Below are 17,884 nucleotides of genomic sequence, written 5' to 3' on the forward strand. Positions count from 1 at the left end.
ATGCTAAAATGTTTATGACATTTGAAGCAAGTTTATCGGTTTTCTCACTTGCAGTTTAGTGCTATCTTTTGAACTAAAATGTTTAACTTGCCAGCAAAAGTCATGTGCATAGAGGTTCATCATTCACTTATACTTTATAAGATATATCTATAAAATCAGAAGACTTTTTACTGTTTATTACACCTACCTAGTGCCTCATACATACAGGGAGAGTCTTTCAGACTGATTACTGTTAGAGGTGGTAGCATGTGTAACCCTGTTTCTTTGTCTTTGCTGTCTTGTATATGACAGAAAGGAGTGGTCTCTACCTCCAGGGGAGTGAGAAGGGAAACTATTCTTATGTAAAATGGAGTGTGTGTATTCTGTGAGGAGGGTTTGTAGACAGCTACTAAAAGAGATAACTAGTTCATTGTTGGTGCTGAGAACCCTGTGCCTTTGGTCTTTAAAGTCTTGGTAAGTGGTACCCAATTGACTTATGGTCCTGAATGGTAACAGTAGATTAACAAACAAAATAGGAGGCTACCCACTATAAGACATTAAACCCTCCCATGCTCAATTCTCTTTGTTTTGATTGTGGGATTCCTTAGAGGCCTAAGGAATAATTTAGTTGAAAGCAGCTGGTCTGGAATTGTAGTTCAGTCTGGCACAGGGGATTGTATTTAGGAATTACTGGAAGTGGTACCCAAATTCATATGTGAATTGGTGTTGTCTGTGTGTAAAGTACCTTTATGTCATATCCTGTATGTAAATTTTCCATAAAATTTAATAACTACCAATCCTTTATGCTTATACTATAACCTTTTTTTCAGTTAGTGGATGATAAAAGTACAATTATTAAAATGTGGGGACAGGTAGTAAGTTTTTTAAATTGTTAAGTGTGTTCTCAATAGTCACAATTTTTACTTAGTGATTTGGATTTAGTATTAAATTTGGTAGTGATTCAGGTGTATTTTCTGGAAAAATTCCTGAAAGAGAAGGCTAGCATTTTCCTGGTTAGCTATGTGAAACATTTACTTTGAGTACTAGAATTGAAACCCGAAACCTTCAGCTGTAATTCAGCTTAAAACCATGACTTACTATGGTCCCTTTGTTTCACAGTTTAGAAGGTTGGATCTCATGTAGAGCTTAGGTGATTTCCTGACAGGCAGTGGACTTTCTATGATAAAGAATTGTTAATTGGCATTTATGTTTATTCCTATCCACAAAGAAATGTACCTCTGCAGTGACTTTAGACGGTTGGTACAGGTAATGCTGTGATTTGTGAAGAGTGTAGGTTGTAACATGAACGCTTAGTCAATGTGGCTTTCTGAAATGGGGATGTGAAAATATCTGACTAATTTAGGATAAAGGTGTGACCCCCTAATACTTGGGAGTTGGTAATTAGACTTTTAATGTAGATTATATATAATTAAATTTGGACACTAGAATATCCTGTTTTGTAGTATAAGAAGTATGAAAATATACGGCTATGGGTTTTATGATTTTTAGTTAGAAGTATAAAGAGTAAGATTATTTAAAGGACTTTTGCTCATCTATTTGTGGATAGATCTTTAACACAAAGTGTTGGGTTTTTTTCATTGTAAGATGTCATCAGTCAGTACATCAGCTTCTCAAAGTAGCAACCCATGTGTCCAGAGAAAATCATCCCACGGAAGTGATAGAAAAGGAAACAGACGGAGAATGGACACAGAAGAACGGAAGGACAAAGGTATTATAATTATAATTTGAAAGCAGGTGTTAGGGATCTGTCTGGTATGAAATCTTATCCAAGAACACCCTCCCTCATCTACAGTTTCAGTTACCTGCAGTCAACTGTTGTCAAAAATATTAAATGGAAAATTTCAGAGATAAACAATTCGTAAGTTAAAAAATGTGTCCCATTCTGCATAGTGAAGTGTGATGAAATTTCATGGTACCTTGTCCCACCCAGGGTGTGAATCATTTCTGGGTCCAGCGTATCTGTTGTATATGCTGCTTGCCTGTTAATCACTGTCTCAGTATTGTAGTACTTGTGTTTACTTGGTAATTGCACCAAAGCACAAGAGGAATTATGCTGGTGGTTCAGATATGACAAAGAAAAGCCATCAGGATCTCCTTTTAAATGAAAAGGTCCAAGTAAGATATTTTGAGAGAGAGAACCACTTTCATATAACTGTTACTACAATATGGTTATTAATTATTAATCTTAGCTATTACTAATCTTTTACTGTGCTTCAATGTGTAAATTAAGCTTTATCCTAGGAATGCTTGTATGTATAGGGAAAGCATAGTGCACATATACAGGGTTTGATATTACCTGGTGTCTTAGCCTGTTTTCCCCATGAATAGGGATACTACTGTATTGGAGAGAGAACACTTAAAATTGTTAAGCAGTATATCCAGTGTCACATATTGGACCATCACAGATAAGCAATGAATCAGCCTAAAGCATGTTAAGCGTTACTCTAAAAACTTTTTCATTGACTAAACATGGGTTCAAATTGTGCTTTGGCTTCATCTTTGAATTTTGTTCTTTGTTCTGTGCTCAAAACTGGAGGTGATGCTTTTTTTGTGTGTGTGGTCTGTTATAGACTCTGTCCATGGATCTACTCACTTGGATAAAAAACCTGAACCAAGTACATTAGAGGTAAAAATTTTAAGTACTGATCTTTTCCCCTGCTACTGATGATGTAATGGGAAGAAGTGGAAGGAGCAGATGGAAATGATCTCACCGTTTTGTAACTATGTATTAGGGAAGTAGAAAAATAGGACAGAGGTGATAGAGCTTGAAAGGTCACTCACAAACTTTTTTTTTTTTTTTTTTTTTTTTTTTAAAGAGAGATTTGTTTATTTGAAAGAGTTGCAGAGTTGCAGAGGCAGAGAGAGAGAGAGAGAGAGGGAAGGAGAGATCTTAGAACCGGTGGTTTACTCCCCAAATGGCTGCCAGCAGCCAGAGCTGGGCTGATCAGGAGCCAGGAGTCTCTTCTGGGTCTCCCGTGTGGGTGTAGTGGCCCAAGCACTTGGGCCATCTTCTACTACTTTTCCAGGCCATAGCAGAGAGCTGGATTGGAAGTGGGCAGCCAACACTTGAACCAGCACCCATATGGGATGCCAGAACTGCAGGCGGCGGCTTTACTTGCTATGCCGCAGCACTGGCCCCACAAACTGATTTTTTTTTTAAGTTGCTTATTTTCATTTTATTCGAAAGGTGCTACATAAAAAGAAAAAAGTCTCCAGTCTGCTGATTAATTCCCCCAGTAATAGTTGGGACTGAGCCAGGTGCCCAGAACTCCATATAGGACTCCCACATGGGTGAGGGACCCATATACTTGAGCTATCATCTACTGCCTCCCATGGTACACATGAGCAGGAAGCTAGAATCAGGAGCTGAGCTGGGACTATAACCTAGGCACTCTAATATGGGATGTTGGAATCCCAAGTGGTGGCTTAACCCCAGAGCCATATATCTGCCTCATGACCATTTCTGTGTGGTACATTATTAGGATGCCCAATTTGAGTTGTTAGAAAACACCTTTTACTCTCTGTCATGCAGTATAATATTATAGATTGCTATTTTTAAAGAAGATAGTGCTGCTTGAAATTATGCCTTTAATAAAAAACTGCCTAGTGATTTGCTATGATAAAATTACGCTGACAAAGTCAATCTACCTATGGAAGATAGACACGTTGGAAAAAATTCTTATGAGAGAATTCTGTCAGGTGCAGGTAGGGTGAGTTGTAAAGGAAACCACAGTTAACCCAGAATGTGATTTTTTGGAAAGAAAAATAAAGCTCTGTTGGTTCTTTTTGCTTCTAAAGAATATTAGTGATGATAGATGTGCAAGAGTTTCATCACCATTGAAGTCAAAGAAATTAGAGTGCCCATCTCCTGCAGAACAAGTAAGTGGATTGTTGCAATTGACCATTGAATGTACTATCTTCTGGAGTTTTTTCCTTTGTATGTGGTCATTATAAAACAAAACACCTAACCATCTATATAGGGAATTGGAGATTATTCTAGCATTACAGTTTAGAAGCAGTTATGATTTACATGTAATTCTGATATTGGTGTTAGTCCAGAACATTCTCAGTGTTTTTGAGAAGTTGTTTTCTAATCATCATTTCCTGGCCATTCTTGTGGATTGATTTTGCATGAGTTTGTATTTATTAGCTTTATACTTTGTACTTTGTGGTAAGTTGGCTTGAAAATTAAGTTTTTGAAGGAGTCATTGCAAAGAGTTGACTATGTCTTTAACAATTATTTCATATCCAGGTAGAAGACAGTACCACCAGTTTATAAAATTTAATGATGAAGAAACCTGAGTTTAGCAGAAATTTTAGTTCTTGGTCTATACAGGGGTAGAAAATGACAAATGCTTTTCAATGAATATTGTTCATTTTAATAGGAAAATAAAGTATTTCAGAAAGTTTATGGAAATGCATATTATGAAAAAGCATGGGTTTACAAATTTTTTTTGCACCAAAGCCATTTTTAACTGCAGTTTCCACAAATGTGGAAGTATCCTTGTATAATAGTTACAAGGTGTGTCTTTGTATGAAGAACTTTTTAAAATAACTCAGAAATTTCAAGATGGTCTCATTGATTTTGCTCACTTGCCTTAAAAGCACTTTGTCTTTTTGCTAGCTCTGCTAGTGACTTCTGTGACTTTTGAAGGGCAGCTCTTGGTTAGGAGTAAATCTGTTTATATGGTTTTTTTTAGATTTTTTTTTTGTTTTTATTTGTAAGACCAGAAGGACCATCTTTATTTGTATAAGGAGGCAACTCAGAGTTGATTAAAATCTGTGCAAAATGATTCTTGTTTTCTCTCTTCTGTTCTTGAAGAAGCCAGCAGAACATGTGTCTCTGTCAAATCCAGCTCCCCTTCTAGTGTCTCCAGAGGTCCATCTAACTCCTGCGGTGCCTTCTTTACCAGCCACTGTGCCAGCCTGGCCAAGTGAACCTACAACTTTTGGACCAACAGGTTAGAGAAAGATTTAGAAAATCCAACCAGTTAACCAACCAATAACAGTCTGAGAGTGCAGATTATTGAGTGAAAGCTTACCTCAGAGTAGGGTTAGATGCTTGGAGCTTGCAGAGTTTTCTGTGAGCCTCTGCTTCTCTGCTTCCAGCATGGGAGGGCCAGGTACGTTTGGGAGGTCTTCCTTGAGAAATGTTCTCATAATTAGGGGCATGATGTTTTGAGCTGGTTAGCTCCAGTGAGTGCTTTGGTCACTCAGGAGTAACTGATGCCACAATTTGATGTTTTCCCCAGGATTCTGTTCATTATGAGCCCTTGTTCAAACCCTGGCCAGACCCCGTGTCTTACACTTAAACTTTTAAGATCTTCAATTAGAAGATACTGACTCAAAGCTTGTTTCCTGGGATCATTTCCTCCTCTGTGTTCAGGAGGCTGATTGTTACATAGAGGGCTTGTTTAGATTGCTGAACTACATAGGCACACTCTTTTACCAGCTGTGTCAGTTGTATAGCATCCTTTCTTTTGTAACTCAGTGTCAGCACATTTCTGGAGAATTATTATTTTCATGTTTTTGTAGCTTTCGATTCCTTTCTCCTTGTAGGTGTCCCTGCTCCAATTCCTGTTTTATCGGTGACACAGACTCTGACCACTGGACCTGATTCTGCTGTATCCCAAGCTCATTTAACACCTTCTCCAGTTCCTGTGTCAATACAGGCAGTTAACCAGCCCTTGATGCCTTTGCCTCAGACATTGAGCCTTTACCAGGACCCACTGTATCCTGGGTTTCCTTACAATGAAAAGGGAGATCGAGCCATTGCACCACCTTATTCACTGTGTCACACTGGAGAGGACTTGCCTAAAGGTTAGTTCCTTATCCAAGTTCAAATTGATTGATTGTATTTATCAAGTACCAACAGGTTTAGGGAGAAATGACGAGATGGAAGTAGCCACCAAAGGTCTGGTAAGACCAAAGAAGGAAATTACTCGGGGAGGGCAGCAGGCTAATGGCCATCCACTCCTATTTCATCTTGGTTTTATTGGAAAATGATTTTTATATGCTTGGTGGTGGCTCCCCTCCCATGTCATTTTTTCATAAACAGCTTTGAAACCGTTTCGGATTAGGATCTTATAAATTCACAACTAGATTCCTAAACATGGTTGAACTTTCTCAGTTTTGTTTTGCTTTTTTGACGTACTGATTTGATTTTTTGAACTACCTGTATTACCTGTATTATGAAGATTGGGTATAATACATAGCTATTATTAAATGCTATCTGCAATGATTTATTATTTGTTTAAACAATTCTTTTAAAATTCACTTGCTCTCTCTTTTGCCTGCTTCATTTCTATAAAGCTTCAAAGAGTATTGTAATGACTACCTATATGTTGTTTACCTGGATTTATGTGGATAAATCCATTAATGGGTGGTTTGAATCAAATGGTGACTACCTAATGGCAAGTGAATACCTTAACTGTTAATGTTCTACAAATGTTTTTTATAAGTAAGGTTTGCATTTAATTATTCTTGCATTTTCATAATTTTTTAAGCTCCAAAGAAGAGTTGAAAAAGATACAGTGAGCACCTGAATTTGCTTTATTCAGATTGCTTTAATCAGATAAAAATCAAAATTTGTTTTGGGAGTTGGATATTAATATCAAAAAAACCTACTGAACCTGGAATTACTAACAGTTAGTTTTTGGATTATTAGATTTTATCTATGTTTCATAATAGGTTAGAGGAAGTAATTCTGGTAGGTGAAATGTTAAAACTATTGATTAAAGATGATGAACAAGTTCAAGCTTTGTGAATATGTAATTTAGTGAGTGATTATTTTATTTTCAGATAAGAATATTCTTCGTTTCTTCTTCAATCTTGGAGTGAAGGTATTTACATTTTATCATTTGAAAAGTATTTTAAAATAAATTTAAGTACTGTTAACTATGTCAGTAACTTAAGGTTTACTAAATCTTGTAATTTTAAGAACCAGTTTTTTTTTTTAGTACTGTATGGTTTAAAATTTGCTTCTGGTTGGGTGTAAAGATGCTGGTTTTTGCTTGCTTTTCTTTTTAATTGATGGTAGACAACCTTGTGAGTGTTCTCAGGCGATGAACATATCCCTGTGTAGCCTAATGGAAATTCCCTTAAGAGGGCCTGGATTGATAGACAAAAATTCGGCTGTGACATTTTTCTAGATGTCTCGTTCTGGATATGCCAGTTTGTGTTTTTTCACCGTAGCTTCATTTATGCAATGGGGGTAATACTCTTCTGTTTGCTTCAGTTTGTTGAAAGCATCAAGAGAAATGTTATGAGAAAGTATTCCTGTATTAGATTGTGTGGTTCACTAGCCCAGCAAGGAGGCCCTTTAGGAAGTGGTCAACCTAGAAATAACATTCCTTAGAAAGAGAAGCTGGAGAATTCTGTCCTTGTCACTCAGTGCTGGTTGTCTCCTGTTCTGCGTTAGTTTCCTTGGGTTCCAGACAGTTGTAATATGAAATGAGGTGTTCGGCTGAACAGTTTCATGAAGACTTGATTAATTTCATCATCTGTGGCAATCGTTGCCTAATTTTACTTTTATCTAAGTAGCTGGTTACATTTTCTTTGGATTTTAGTTTATTTTTTAAAGACTGACTTATCTGAAAGGCAGAGTTACAGAGAGTCAGAGGCAGAAAGAGAGATCTTTCATCTGCTGGTTCACTCCCCAAATGGCCACAACAGCCAAGCCCAGGCCAAACCAAAGCCAGGAGCCAGGAGCTTCTTACAGGACTCCCATTTGGGTGCAGGGCTCCAAGTAGTTCAGCTATCCTCTGCTGCTCTCCTAGGCACATTACCAGGTAGCTAAATTGGAATTGGAGGATCCAGAACTTGAACTAGTGCCCATATTGGATGCTGGTGCTGCAGGCAGTGGCTTTACCTGTTGTGCCACAGAGCTGGCCCCTCGATTTTAGTTTTTAATGGAATCCTTGCAGAGGGAGAGTTTGGAATCCTTAATTGTCAGCATTATCTTTCCTTGGTTAAAGATCCAACTTAATCCTAGAATTGTGGAGTCCTATTGTTGGAGATGTCTAGGTCTGTACTAGCATTTTAACAATAGAACAGGTCCAGACAGGTTAACTGGCTGTCGTGGTCACAGTGTTTGTGGTAGAACCAGAATGTGAATGCAATTCTAGCTAAATAACCAGTGTTTGAGATACTATCTCCAGAACGTGAGGAACAAGCAATGGTGTCTTTAAAGCAGTGCTTTAGTTTTCTAATTCTTTGTCATGTTGGGTATCCCAGTGATCTAATATATGGGCTGTGGGTTACATGGGTTTTATAGTCATGAGGAACTCATCTTGAGACCAGGGCTCTGAAGTGGGTTTATATCCAGACCTTTCTCATTTTCCCTTTTTCTTCACCTTACTGTTTTGTTTCTCTTTCAGGCATATAGTTGTCCGATGTGGGCCCCACATTCTTACCTGTACCCTCTGCACCAGGCCTACCTGGCAGCCTGCAGGATGTACCCAAAGGTCCCTGTCCCTGTCTATCCTCATAATCCTTGGTTCCAAGAAGCCCCTTCTGCTCAGAATGAAAGTGATTGTACCTGCACCGACACACACTTTCCTATGCAGACTGAGGCCAGTGTTAATGGCCAAATACCACAGGCAGAGATTGGACCGCCAACGTTTTCTTCACCTCTGGTTATCCCTCCATCTCAGGTGTCTGAAAGTCATGGACAGTTGTCTTACCAAGCTGATCTTGAATCTGAGAACCCTGGGCAGCTTCTTCATGCTGAATATGACGAATCACTAAGTGGCAAGAATATGTTCCCACAACCGTCCTTTGGACCTAATCCATTCTTGGGCCCAGTTCCCATTGCACCTCCTTTCTTCCCTCATGTTTGGTATGGGTACCCTTTTCAGGGATTCATAGAAAACCCAGTAATGAGGCAGAATATTGTGCTGCCCTCTGACGAGAAAGGAGAATTGGATCTACCGCTGGAAAATCTGGATCTGTCTAAAGAATGTGCTTCCGTTTCAGCTGTAGAGGAGTTTCCCGAAGCCAGGGGTGAAGGTGCACATTCTCTCCCTGAAGCAAGTGTGAGCAGTAAGCATGAAGGCCGGGCAGAGCAGTCATCCCAGACACGGAAAGCAGATCTGGCACTGGCCTCCGTCCCTCCCGGAGGAGAGGGAAAGGCTCATCTTCCCACTCAGATTCTAAACAGAGAGAGGGAAACTGTGCCAGTTGAACCTGAGCCTAAAAGGACCATTCAGAGTCTGAAAGAAAAACCAGAAAAAGTAAAAGATCCTAAGACTGCTGCTGATGTGGTCAGCCCTGGGGCCAACTCTGTGGATAGCAGAGTGCAAAGACCAAAAGAAGAGAGTTCAGAAGATGAAAATGAAGTATCTAATATTTTGAGAAGTGGTAGATCCAAGCAGTTCTATAATCAAACTTATGGAGGCAGGAAATACAAAAGTGATTGGGGCTATTCTGGTAGGGGTGGCTATCAACACCTGAGAGCTGAGGAGCCCTGGAAGGGGCAGCCAAGCAGAGGCCGGGATGAAGGTTATCAGTACCATCGCAATGTCAGAGGACGGCCCTATAGGGGCGACAGGAGGAGATCAGGGATGGGAGATGGCCACAGGGGACAACACACTTGATGGTTGTTGCTGGAGTCTTTTAGAGCAGAAACCCTTTTGTAGGTGGAATGTTTCTGAAGGCTTTAAAAAATACATTAAAATAAAAACCCAAATTGGAACTGTCTCCTCCCCTCCACATTTAGCCTCGCTCCCACTCTGGACGAGAGAATCTGGACAGGACTTCAAGGGGGCAGGTGGATTTCTGGCATTGCCACTTCACTCACAGTTTGATTTATCAGGTGACTTCTCCCCTAACAATTAGGAAATAAGTTTGTTAAAGTATTTTTTATAAACAACTTAATATAAAACATTATAGATTTAGTGTTTGTTTTATTTTCCTTGTATAAGTTTGATTTTAAATGTTGGAAATGTGTGCTTTATAGTGTTTACTAAAGTGACAAGAAAATATACCATTTGACACACTATAGATTCCAAAATATAACATTGCACCAAATAGAAATGTTTATTTTATTATGCAATGCCTTAGTCGTAAACTGGGCTCAAACAGTTCTCAGCCTAAAACACTGTTGTCTTTTAAAATGCTTCCAACCCAAAGGCCTTTCATCTCAATATCTGTCAAACTTGAATAATGTCTTCTCTTTAATATTTCACATAAGGCAGCCTATTACCTGTGTCTTAGAAATGTTGTATATAGTTCTTTTAATATTCATAGGGTATATTTTTGAATTTTGGTGAGTATTTGTTGAATTTGAGAGTGCATACAAGAATAGATGTTTAGGAAATAGTAGGAAATCCACTGAAATGGCTGTTTCCACCAAGAATTCTTAGCACTGGTGTAAATATCATGGTGCCTACTCGAAAGATACGTAGATGCTATGCATTCTGAAAATAATCTGCATCTGTTAAAACTGCAGAAGTTTTTTAATGCCACTTTAACACTAATGCACTGACAGATTCTAAATATTTTGTGAGAAGAAATGTTAAAAATTTTTAGCTTGACAGGTTTCTATAGAGTTCCTGTGTTTTGTTTTCTCCTTGCACCATTTGTTGGTTATGTGTCTCACCTTACATTTGCATGTTCAGCTTGTCATGGCTGGAATCATTGTACAAAATGAGATGATTGTGACTTCCAGGTCGTTTCTAGAGGACGCTGCTAGAAAGTGGTTTTGCTTTGCATTGGATAGTTTGTTACCCTGAGGTTGCAAGTCTTGGATCTTGTTCCTTCCAGTCCTTGCAGTATTCACTAGAGGTTTCCTTGGCATGTTGCACTCTCTTCTCCTTTGGACATTGGACTGTCTGCACAGTATTCATTCATCTGTGTTACTTTGTAAAATAACTAGCTTATATTTCTTTTTGTACATACCAATGTGAAAATCTACCTGCTTTTTTATGTTGATTACCTTTTTATCAGGAAGTTTGAGTGCTATGCAAATAATATAGTAGTAATTTCTCCTTGCATGCCATGTGTAATTATACCTAGCCAAAACTAGATGTCGTGGCTTTCTTGTTTTTTTTTGAAGCATATTACTTTAAAAGCAAATACAATTCACTTGAATTTGACAAACTGAAACAGACGAGTTTTCTGGGTTCTCTGTTAACCTATAGGAATGTTTGGATGCCAGCTTGGCTCAGTGAATCTCCACTGTACTGTAATAATGGTTATTTACCTCTGTGCTGTTTTAATTACCTAATGTCTGTGTAACTGCTGATTTGAGTAGTGATTAGCATTTAGATATTTTGTAACATAGGATTTTAGAGAGCACTTTGAAAGATAACATTTTATTATGATGGTGCTAGGTAAAATTTTGTAGACTGAAATGGTTGTGTGGCAAAGAAAAAAATTCTTGGGAGAATCTGTTGAAAGGAATTTTTATCATCACCTTCTAAGCTAGAACCATTTGTGAAGGTACTGCTTAAGCCAGTGGCTAAATTATGCAATGAGAAGGTTAGAGGGTCCTCCGCTTTCAGCTCATGCTTTTTTTTAGTGTAGTAGTGTTTATCTGATCATTTTTGTGAAAATCACATTTTGATATGAATACCAATTTAAAAGTTGAATGGTTGATCTCAGGAGTCCAAAAGAAGTGGCTGTTTCCAGTGTGCTTCATTTTATTGACTGGGGTTTGAGCTCAGTTTCTGGAAATGTTAAAACATTGGATAGGAAAGAATGCTTATTAGTTGATTTCTTCACGGCCGTGCTGTCTTACCTCAATCGAGTAACAGTACTCTATAGCTCCTGAAGGAAACACTGATTTGCTTCCTGTTTCCTGTATCTCACCTCTAGGACATGATGGAAACAGTGCTGAAAGAATTTGAGCAGATGGTACTTTCCTCAGTGACCTCTGGAATAACAGAATTCTGACTTTTGATAGTTTTTTAAATATTAATTCTTGCATGAACGTCAGTTTTGTTTTCTTCTTTTAGGTTTGTTTTTAAATGTACTAGTCCAGGGGATTTTGCCTTATGCTGAGGTCAAATTGGGCCAAGCAAGCTTTTGTCCTCCTTAATTTTAACTATGTCATATTGTCTATTGACATGAGATAAAATACTCTGTGTAAGAGAAAAGCTGCAAAAGTATAGAACTGAGAATCATTTGTATTGATTTGGAAACCAAAACTTTATTGTATTATGATCATACATACACATTTTTGAAGAACAAGTATTTAAACTGACCAAAGCTCACCTGTTCGTTTTTAGTTAGGTGCTTTTGCTGAACTTGATTCTAGCCCCCTTTTTTAGTACTGTGTGTCTTTTCAAGTTCATTTCCCTTCAGACATACCTTTAACTCTTGCCCCAGGTGTTTATTGGCAGCAAGATGCTGGTATCTGTGCATTCCCCATGCTGTTCCTGGTAACCCACGAGTTTATTTTCATGCAGACCGAAGCTCAGACCCTGCCTTGAACTGGCAATGAGTAGGTTTTCCCAAACTGCAGTGCTGATGCAGCTTATTTGATGCAAACCCTATGTTCTTGCAGTGTGGTGTTTCCTTTTTGACTCAAGGGTAGATTAAATGCCTGTGAACTGCAAACTTGCTTATGATTGACTTGGTGCAATAAAATTCCTTTCTAACCATTTGTGGTTTAGGAAATGTTCAGCCATCTTAGAAATTAGCAATATTTATTTTTGCCTCACTTGTTTTACTTTGTTTTAGATGAGATAAACTGTCTTTTCACTTATGGGTACTTCAGCAAGGTCCATTCTAGTGTAGCCGAAGAGAATGTGTATTTGGCTACACTGGTTCTGTTTACTATAGTTTGCTCCCTATTTTATGTCTAAATGCTATTATTTTCGTTCAGAATCTCAGTGGCTCACTTCCAGTATGTCAGTTTCAAAGATCTGAGGTTTTGCTACTAGTGTCAGCTATTTACTCTCCCACTAATTTTTTTTAAGAAAAAATTTCCCCCCTGAAATACAAGTTTTAGAAAATCATAAGGGGTGGGTGCATGTCTTAATGCTGAGCAGCAGCAACTTTGGGGTTGAATTTACTTGAATGGATTAAAAATTGCATTTGTTACAGAGCTAGAAAAAAATTTATGTATGGAAAATGATAATAGCCTTACACTGAGTAAAAATAATACTTAAAAGCATGTGAAGATGTGATCACTTGTGATGTTACTTGTAAAAAAAAGTATATATATACATATCTTTTGAAGTGTTGAAAGGAACATAGTACTTTATATTCTTTATCATATCACTTTTTGTAAGTGTTGAATATATTCCTGTTTATTTTTCTATGTTCTGTTTTGTAGCCTTAAGAAGTGTTTCAAACATATCTGAATGTATAAAATAAGATAAATGCCCTACATGGTGTGATGCTGCATTATATATAAAAACTGTGTGCATATATTAAATTTTGTCTCTTGAATCCTGCTTGTGCTTCTTTGATTCCAGGGTAACCAGAGTGTATATAAAGAATAATTTTATTGAATTCTTTAAAAGATGGTTTCCATGGTGCTTTCTCAGTGAGTTGCTAGTTTTTATGGGATTTATAACCTATAGGGGATGATAGGTACTTTGCCTAATTTATAAATACAATCAAACTAAGACCAAAGCCCAGTTACTTGCCTGTGGCCATGCCACCAGTAAGTAGTAGAATTTGGACTTGAATCTAGCTCTAAATGTTTTTTACAATTAATGGAGTAAATGGCAGTGTGCAGAGCATCTAAATTTCTGGATCAAATCCTTATTTTGCAGTTTATGTTCAGTACTTATGCTGTATGAAGATGAAGCACATGTAAAGTTGAGAAAGTAAACATTATCAGGTATACTTAAAAACCTTGAAAACCCATCGGTTTCTTAAGTCACCAAAGAATATTGTCAACACTTGTTTAGCATACTTAAGATAAGCAAGATCCAAAAAGCCCTCATTTAATGCAGGTATTTGAAGGGATCCTGGTAACAGGAGCAGCAAGCCGGGAGGGACACTGGGCTAGTACAAAGGTAATGAGTTGGTTAGTTACTTGGGTCTTTAGCTTGAGACTGCTTCAGAAGTTTGTGGGGCGTGGTGGTGCGTAGGATAAGGTGACAGTAGTCATGTGGTACTTTCTCCCCAGTTCTCTGTAATTAGAAGGGCCTGCCTTTAACTGAGTAATTTATACTTCATGCAAATAGCTGTGAGAGCAATTAGAGCTTCCCTTTATGACCTAGCTCATGGACCAAGAGAATAGTTAAGTGTCCTCTAAGAACCTTTCAGAAGTTTTTTTTTTTTTTTTTTTTTTTAATTTCTTTAGAAAATTGTTAGAGAACTGGGGCTCTAAATAATTCTAACTGGCTGCTTCTAACCAGCCTTTGCTTTGCTCTTTTCACTTCCTAATTTCAGCATGTGGAAGAAAACAGCATTGTCCTTTTAACCTGTATTCATCCTTTTCTTTTTTTCATTCTGTTGAATGCCCATGCTCATCTCTTCTGCTGACCTAACACTTAATAGGGTGCTGTGACTCCCGGGAATTTCTTCTATCACATAGCCATTTGATGCAGAACAACTACTATGGAGTGCTCACAGTATGTCACTGACTGCATTAAGTCTTGATAAGCACATATGATGATGAACATCAATGAAACTATGTTGAGTTGTTTATACTGTCACTAAATCAATACAATAGGTCCACTGCATGATGTGATAAGCTAAGTGATATACAGGATGCTAGTGGTCTAAAATTGTTACTGCAGAAAAAACGAACCACCATTATATTGTTTTTGTTAGGATTTTTACATTAGATGCGCACAAATTCAAAAGCTTACGTCTATCTTCATCCTTTAACCACTTTGTCTTTTCTAAAAGCAATCTGTTACAATGTTTCTTGTATTTTAATATTTTGCATATTTTCCTACGAGTGGCAGAATATTAAATAACTGTGTTGTGACCCTTGCCAACTTATGTAATATTCCAGATTTTATTTTAGTTAAGACAGCAGTTCCTTGTTTTAACAGCTAACATCTGCACTGCTGGTGTACGTGATTTCATTGGTAAGACTGATTTTACAGACAAACCTCATATAGTTGTGTTAGCAACTATACAGCTTTTCTACTATTTAAAATCTTCACAGATAAATCCATATTTGGTATTTACATGAAAAACATTATATAATATTCTGTCACCAGTAATAAGGAGAAATAGCTGTGTTCCTGTTATTTCACAAGTCTTAAGGACAGAATATGGAAATCAGTAAATAAAAATAGCTTTTGTCTTATTTTATCAATATATTTAAAATAATCATTCACAAATTTAACCTATCCTTAAAAATAGCTGCTACTCATTTAGTGTGATCCCATTTATGTACAAAACAAACCCTTTACATATTCACACTTAGGTAAGTGCACAAAACCCATGGATGAGCATATTAAACTCACACCGCTAACTGCTGCAAGGGTAATGAAGGGTAGGCATTTTTTATTCTGTATTTATGTATATTTGAATCTTTCACAAGTATTTGTGGATTATTAACATCAATTTTGTTTAGAAAGCCTAATTATTCAGTTAAACCATATTTTCCACTTTTTTACATATTAAGGCTGCTCTTCTATAAAAGAGTTCTAAAATCCTGTCATTTCCATACTCCCCTGCTATTTTGCTTGCCCTATTAATATATTTGGTAAAATCTTCCTTACTCATAGATTAATTCCAGTTCAGTGCATTAGTTGCAAATACAATTAGTAATGGCTTCTGGCCACAACTATCCTGCTGTTCAGATTTAGGAACTTAAAATATTTGGAGAAGTTCTTAGAACTTTTGCTACACACTGTCCAAAACTAAAAAAGTTAGAGGTTTAGGTAATAACCTTTATTCACAACTGGTACCAAGGGTATTTGGTATTGCTATCTGGCCACGCTGGCAATAACGCTGCTACTGAGGAAGTGTTCACCTGAAGAGTCTGGAAGTTTAAAAAACACACAGATGCTGAGGTACCTACTCCAAAGATTTCGGAGTCTAGGAACAAGGGCAAACAAAAAATTCTTTAAAAATGCTTTTTCATAATTATAATTGGTGGTTACACTCACATAAATGCTTAAAAATGGCATTAGAATAATTACAGAGTATGGAGCCTTACAAAATGCATAAACTGACAAATCCAGGTAAGTTAGGGTTTTTTTTTTTTTGCAGGGGACACAAATTTTTGATAGTGATGGTCAAAAGCACCAAAAAACTTAATACTCATTTTTCTAATGGTGCTTTTTCGTAGTCTTAGAAACTTCGCACTATATTATCAGTGTAAAGATCGGAAACAAGTAACTAATATAGTCCTCATGTTTATTTATCAAATATCATCAATGGGGTCTTTGACCAGCTTATAAAATAAATTTCCTTATACTGGCATACTTGGCAAACCAGGTAAGCACAGAAAGTAATTTCAAGATTTTTCTAGAGGGGGCACACACTGGTCAGCATTTGGTACATGTATATATTACACTATTGAGAATCTTCCCATACATCATGAAAACTTGGAGGTAATTTGTGTAGCTTGAAATGTCTTCATTTTAGAATATGCACAAAAGTGCCTTATGAACTTTTCCAGGAAAGTGGCATTTTCTGTGTTCAGACTACAATTTATAACATAACTGGCTTTTGATGTACATTGATTATACTTCAAGTTCCAGAGTATGTGGGGCATAAAACCTGATTAAAGTTTTATATGACAAAAATCCCAGTCAATGTTTCTTTTAGTAAATGGCTTATTGATTTCCTCAGATTCAGTCTAATCATCCAAGAAAAAGTAGTTTCCACTCTTCTTCTGTTCTACATCCTACAAAATAGAGAAGTAATAAAAATCAACATCATTTCCATAAATGTACAGGCAGATTTTCATGCATGGGATTACTTAGCTGTGTTTATTACAGGGCCTGGACAACCTCTACTCACCACCTACTTCTGCATATTCTGGGGTCCACTACAAAGCAAGATGGCTACCCTTGGCCCCTCATCCCTATCACTAAGCCACTTGCACTGCAATACAAGCTAATTCCCTTTACAGAAGATACCGTACATATATAAAATGTATTATATTTCTGGGAAAATAAACTCCATTTTTCTCATTTCAACTTTAAGCTCTGGCTCAAAAGATAACAATGTTAGTGTGAGAACTACCTATTACATAAATGTATATAAAACAAGTTTTTGCCAATACTGTTTATAGACTGGCTAGTAATAATCCAGGTAGCTCCTTGCCTACCAGTTCCTTTGTTAGGATTAAGGTATGATGGTCTAAGATAGGTGGGCATACAGAAATGATTAACAGGTATGCCTGGACTGAACTATGCACCTACACAACAGAATGACAATGCTTCAGACATTTTAAGTGGCAATGAACATGGGAAATAACACAGTGAATATACTCAAGACACAACATGAACAGCTTTGAGTCCATGCACAATGGCAGCTACATCACAACTGATGCCCAGATGACTGGAGAATGCCATTAGGTATCAACATGTAAAATAACATGTATCAGAATAAAATATGGCAATGGCTTTTAAAGACCCAAACTTTTAATTTTTATACTGAAATCGAAGTTAACTCTGAGGATGGTTTTTCACATACCTTAATTGAGTTGAGTTTGTTTATTCGTGGTCTATAGTTGTTTGGATCTCTTCTGAATGTAATTTCAAGCTGAGACAAAAATTTATTCATGCCGGCCAAAAGGGTTTGAGGACTAGGAAGGGATGGGGGGGAAATCAATTTTGATTAAATTTTATCCCTTAAATGTTAAAGAACCATTTCAACTCCCAAATCATAAAAATCATAAATTATCTACAGCATAATTACAGTATAGCATAAATTCTCAGAAATGACTGATTATACAAATTTGCTTGGCTATAATATTTTTGTGTAAAACCAACAGTTTAAATTGTACTTC

General features: G+C 37.1%; 2 protein-coding genes across 4 annotated transcripts in view; one reads left to right on the forward strand and one right to left on the reverse strand.

Annotated features, from left to right (window-relative positions):
• Positions 1 to 13,398, forward strand: part of OTUD4 (OTU deubiquitinase 4) — a 58,136-nt gene extending 44,738 nt beyond the window's left edge. For both annotated transcript variants that reach the window (XM_070047485.2, XM_089302434.1), the window contains 7 exons: positions 1,585 to 1,708; positions 2,571 to 2,626; positions 3,799 to 3,879; positions 4,823 to 4,961; positions 5,560 to 5,820; positions 6,802 to 6,842; positions 8,379 to 13,398. In XM_070047485.2, coding sequence (XP_069903586.1) covers positions 1,585 to 1,708; positions 2,571 to 2,626; positions 3,799 to 3,879; positions 4,823 to 4,961; positions 5,560 to 5,820; positions 6,802 to 6,842; positions 8,379 to 9,596 — 1,920 coding nt within the window. In that variant the 3' untranslated portion in view covers positions 9,597 to 13,398. The remainder of the gene's footprint in view (positions 1 to 1,584; positions 1,709 to 2,570; positions 2,627 to 3,798; positions 3,880 to 4,822; positions 4,962 to 5,559; positions 5,821 to 6,801; positions 6,843 to 8,378) is intronic.
• Positions 13,399 to 15,984: 2,586 nt separating this feature from the next.
• The window catches only part of ABCE1 (ATP binding cassette subfamily E member 1), a 30,207-nt gene continuing 28,307 nt past the window's right edge, over positions 15,985 to 17,884 (reverse strand). For both annotated transcript variants that reach the window (XM_008267394.5, XM_089302436.1), the window contains 2 exons: positions 17,569 to 17,680; positions 15,985 to 16,774 (listed from right to left, as the gene is read on the reverse strand). In XM_008267394.5, the coding sequence (XP_008265616.1) occupies positions 16,727 to 16,774; positions 17,569 to 17,680 (160 nt within the window). In that variant the 3' untranslated portion in view covers positions 15,985 to 16,726. The remainder of the gene's footprint in view (positions 16,775 to 17,568; positions 17,681 to 17,884) is intronic.

The sequence above is a fragment of the Oryctolagus cuniculus genome, chromosome 8 (genome assembly GCF_051225735.1).
Source record: "Oryctolagus cuniculus isolate XC-2025 breed Fujian yellow rabbit chromosome 8, ASM5122573v1, whole genome shotgun sequence".
Lineage (NCBI taxonomy): Eukaryota > Metazoa > Chordata > Mammalia > Lagomorpha > Leporidae > Oryctolagus > Oryctolagus cuniculus.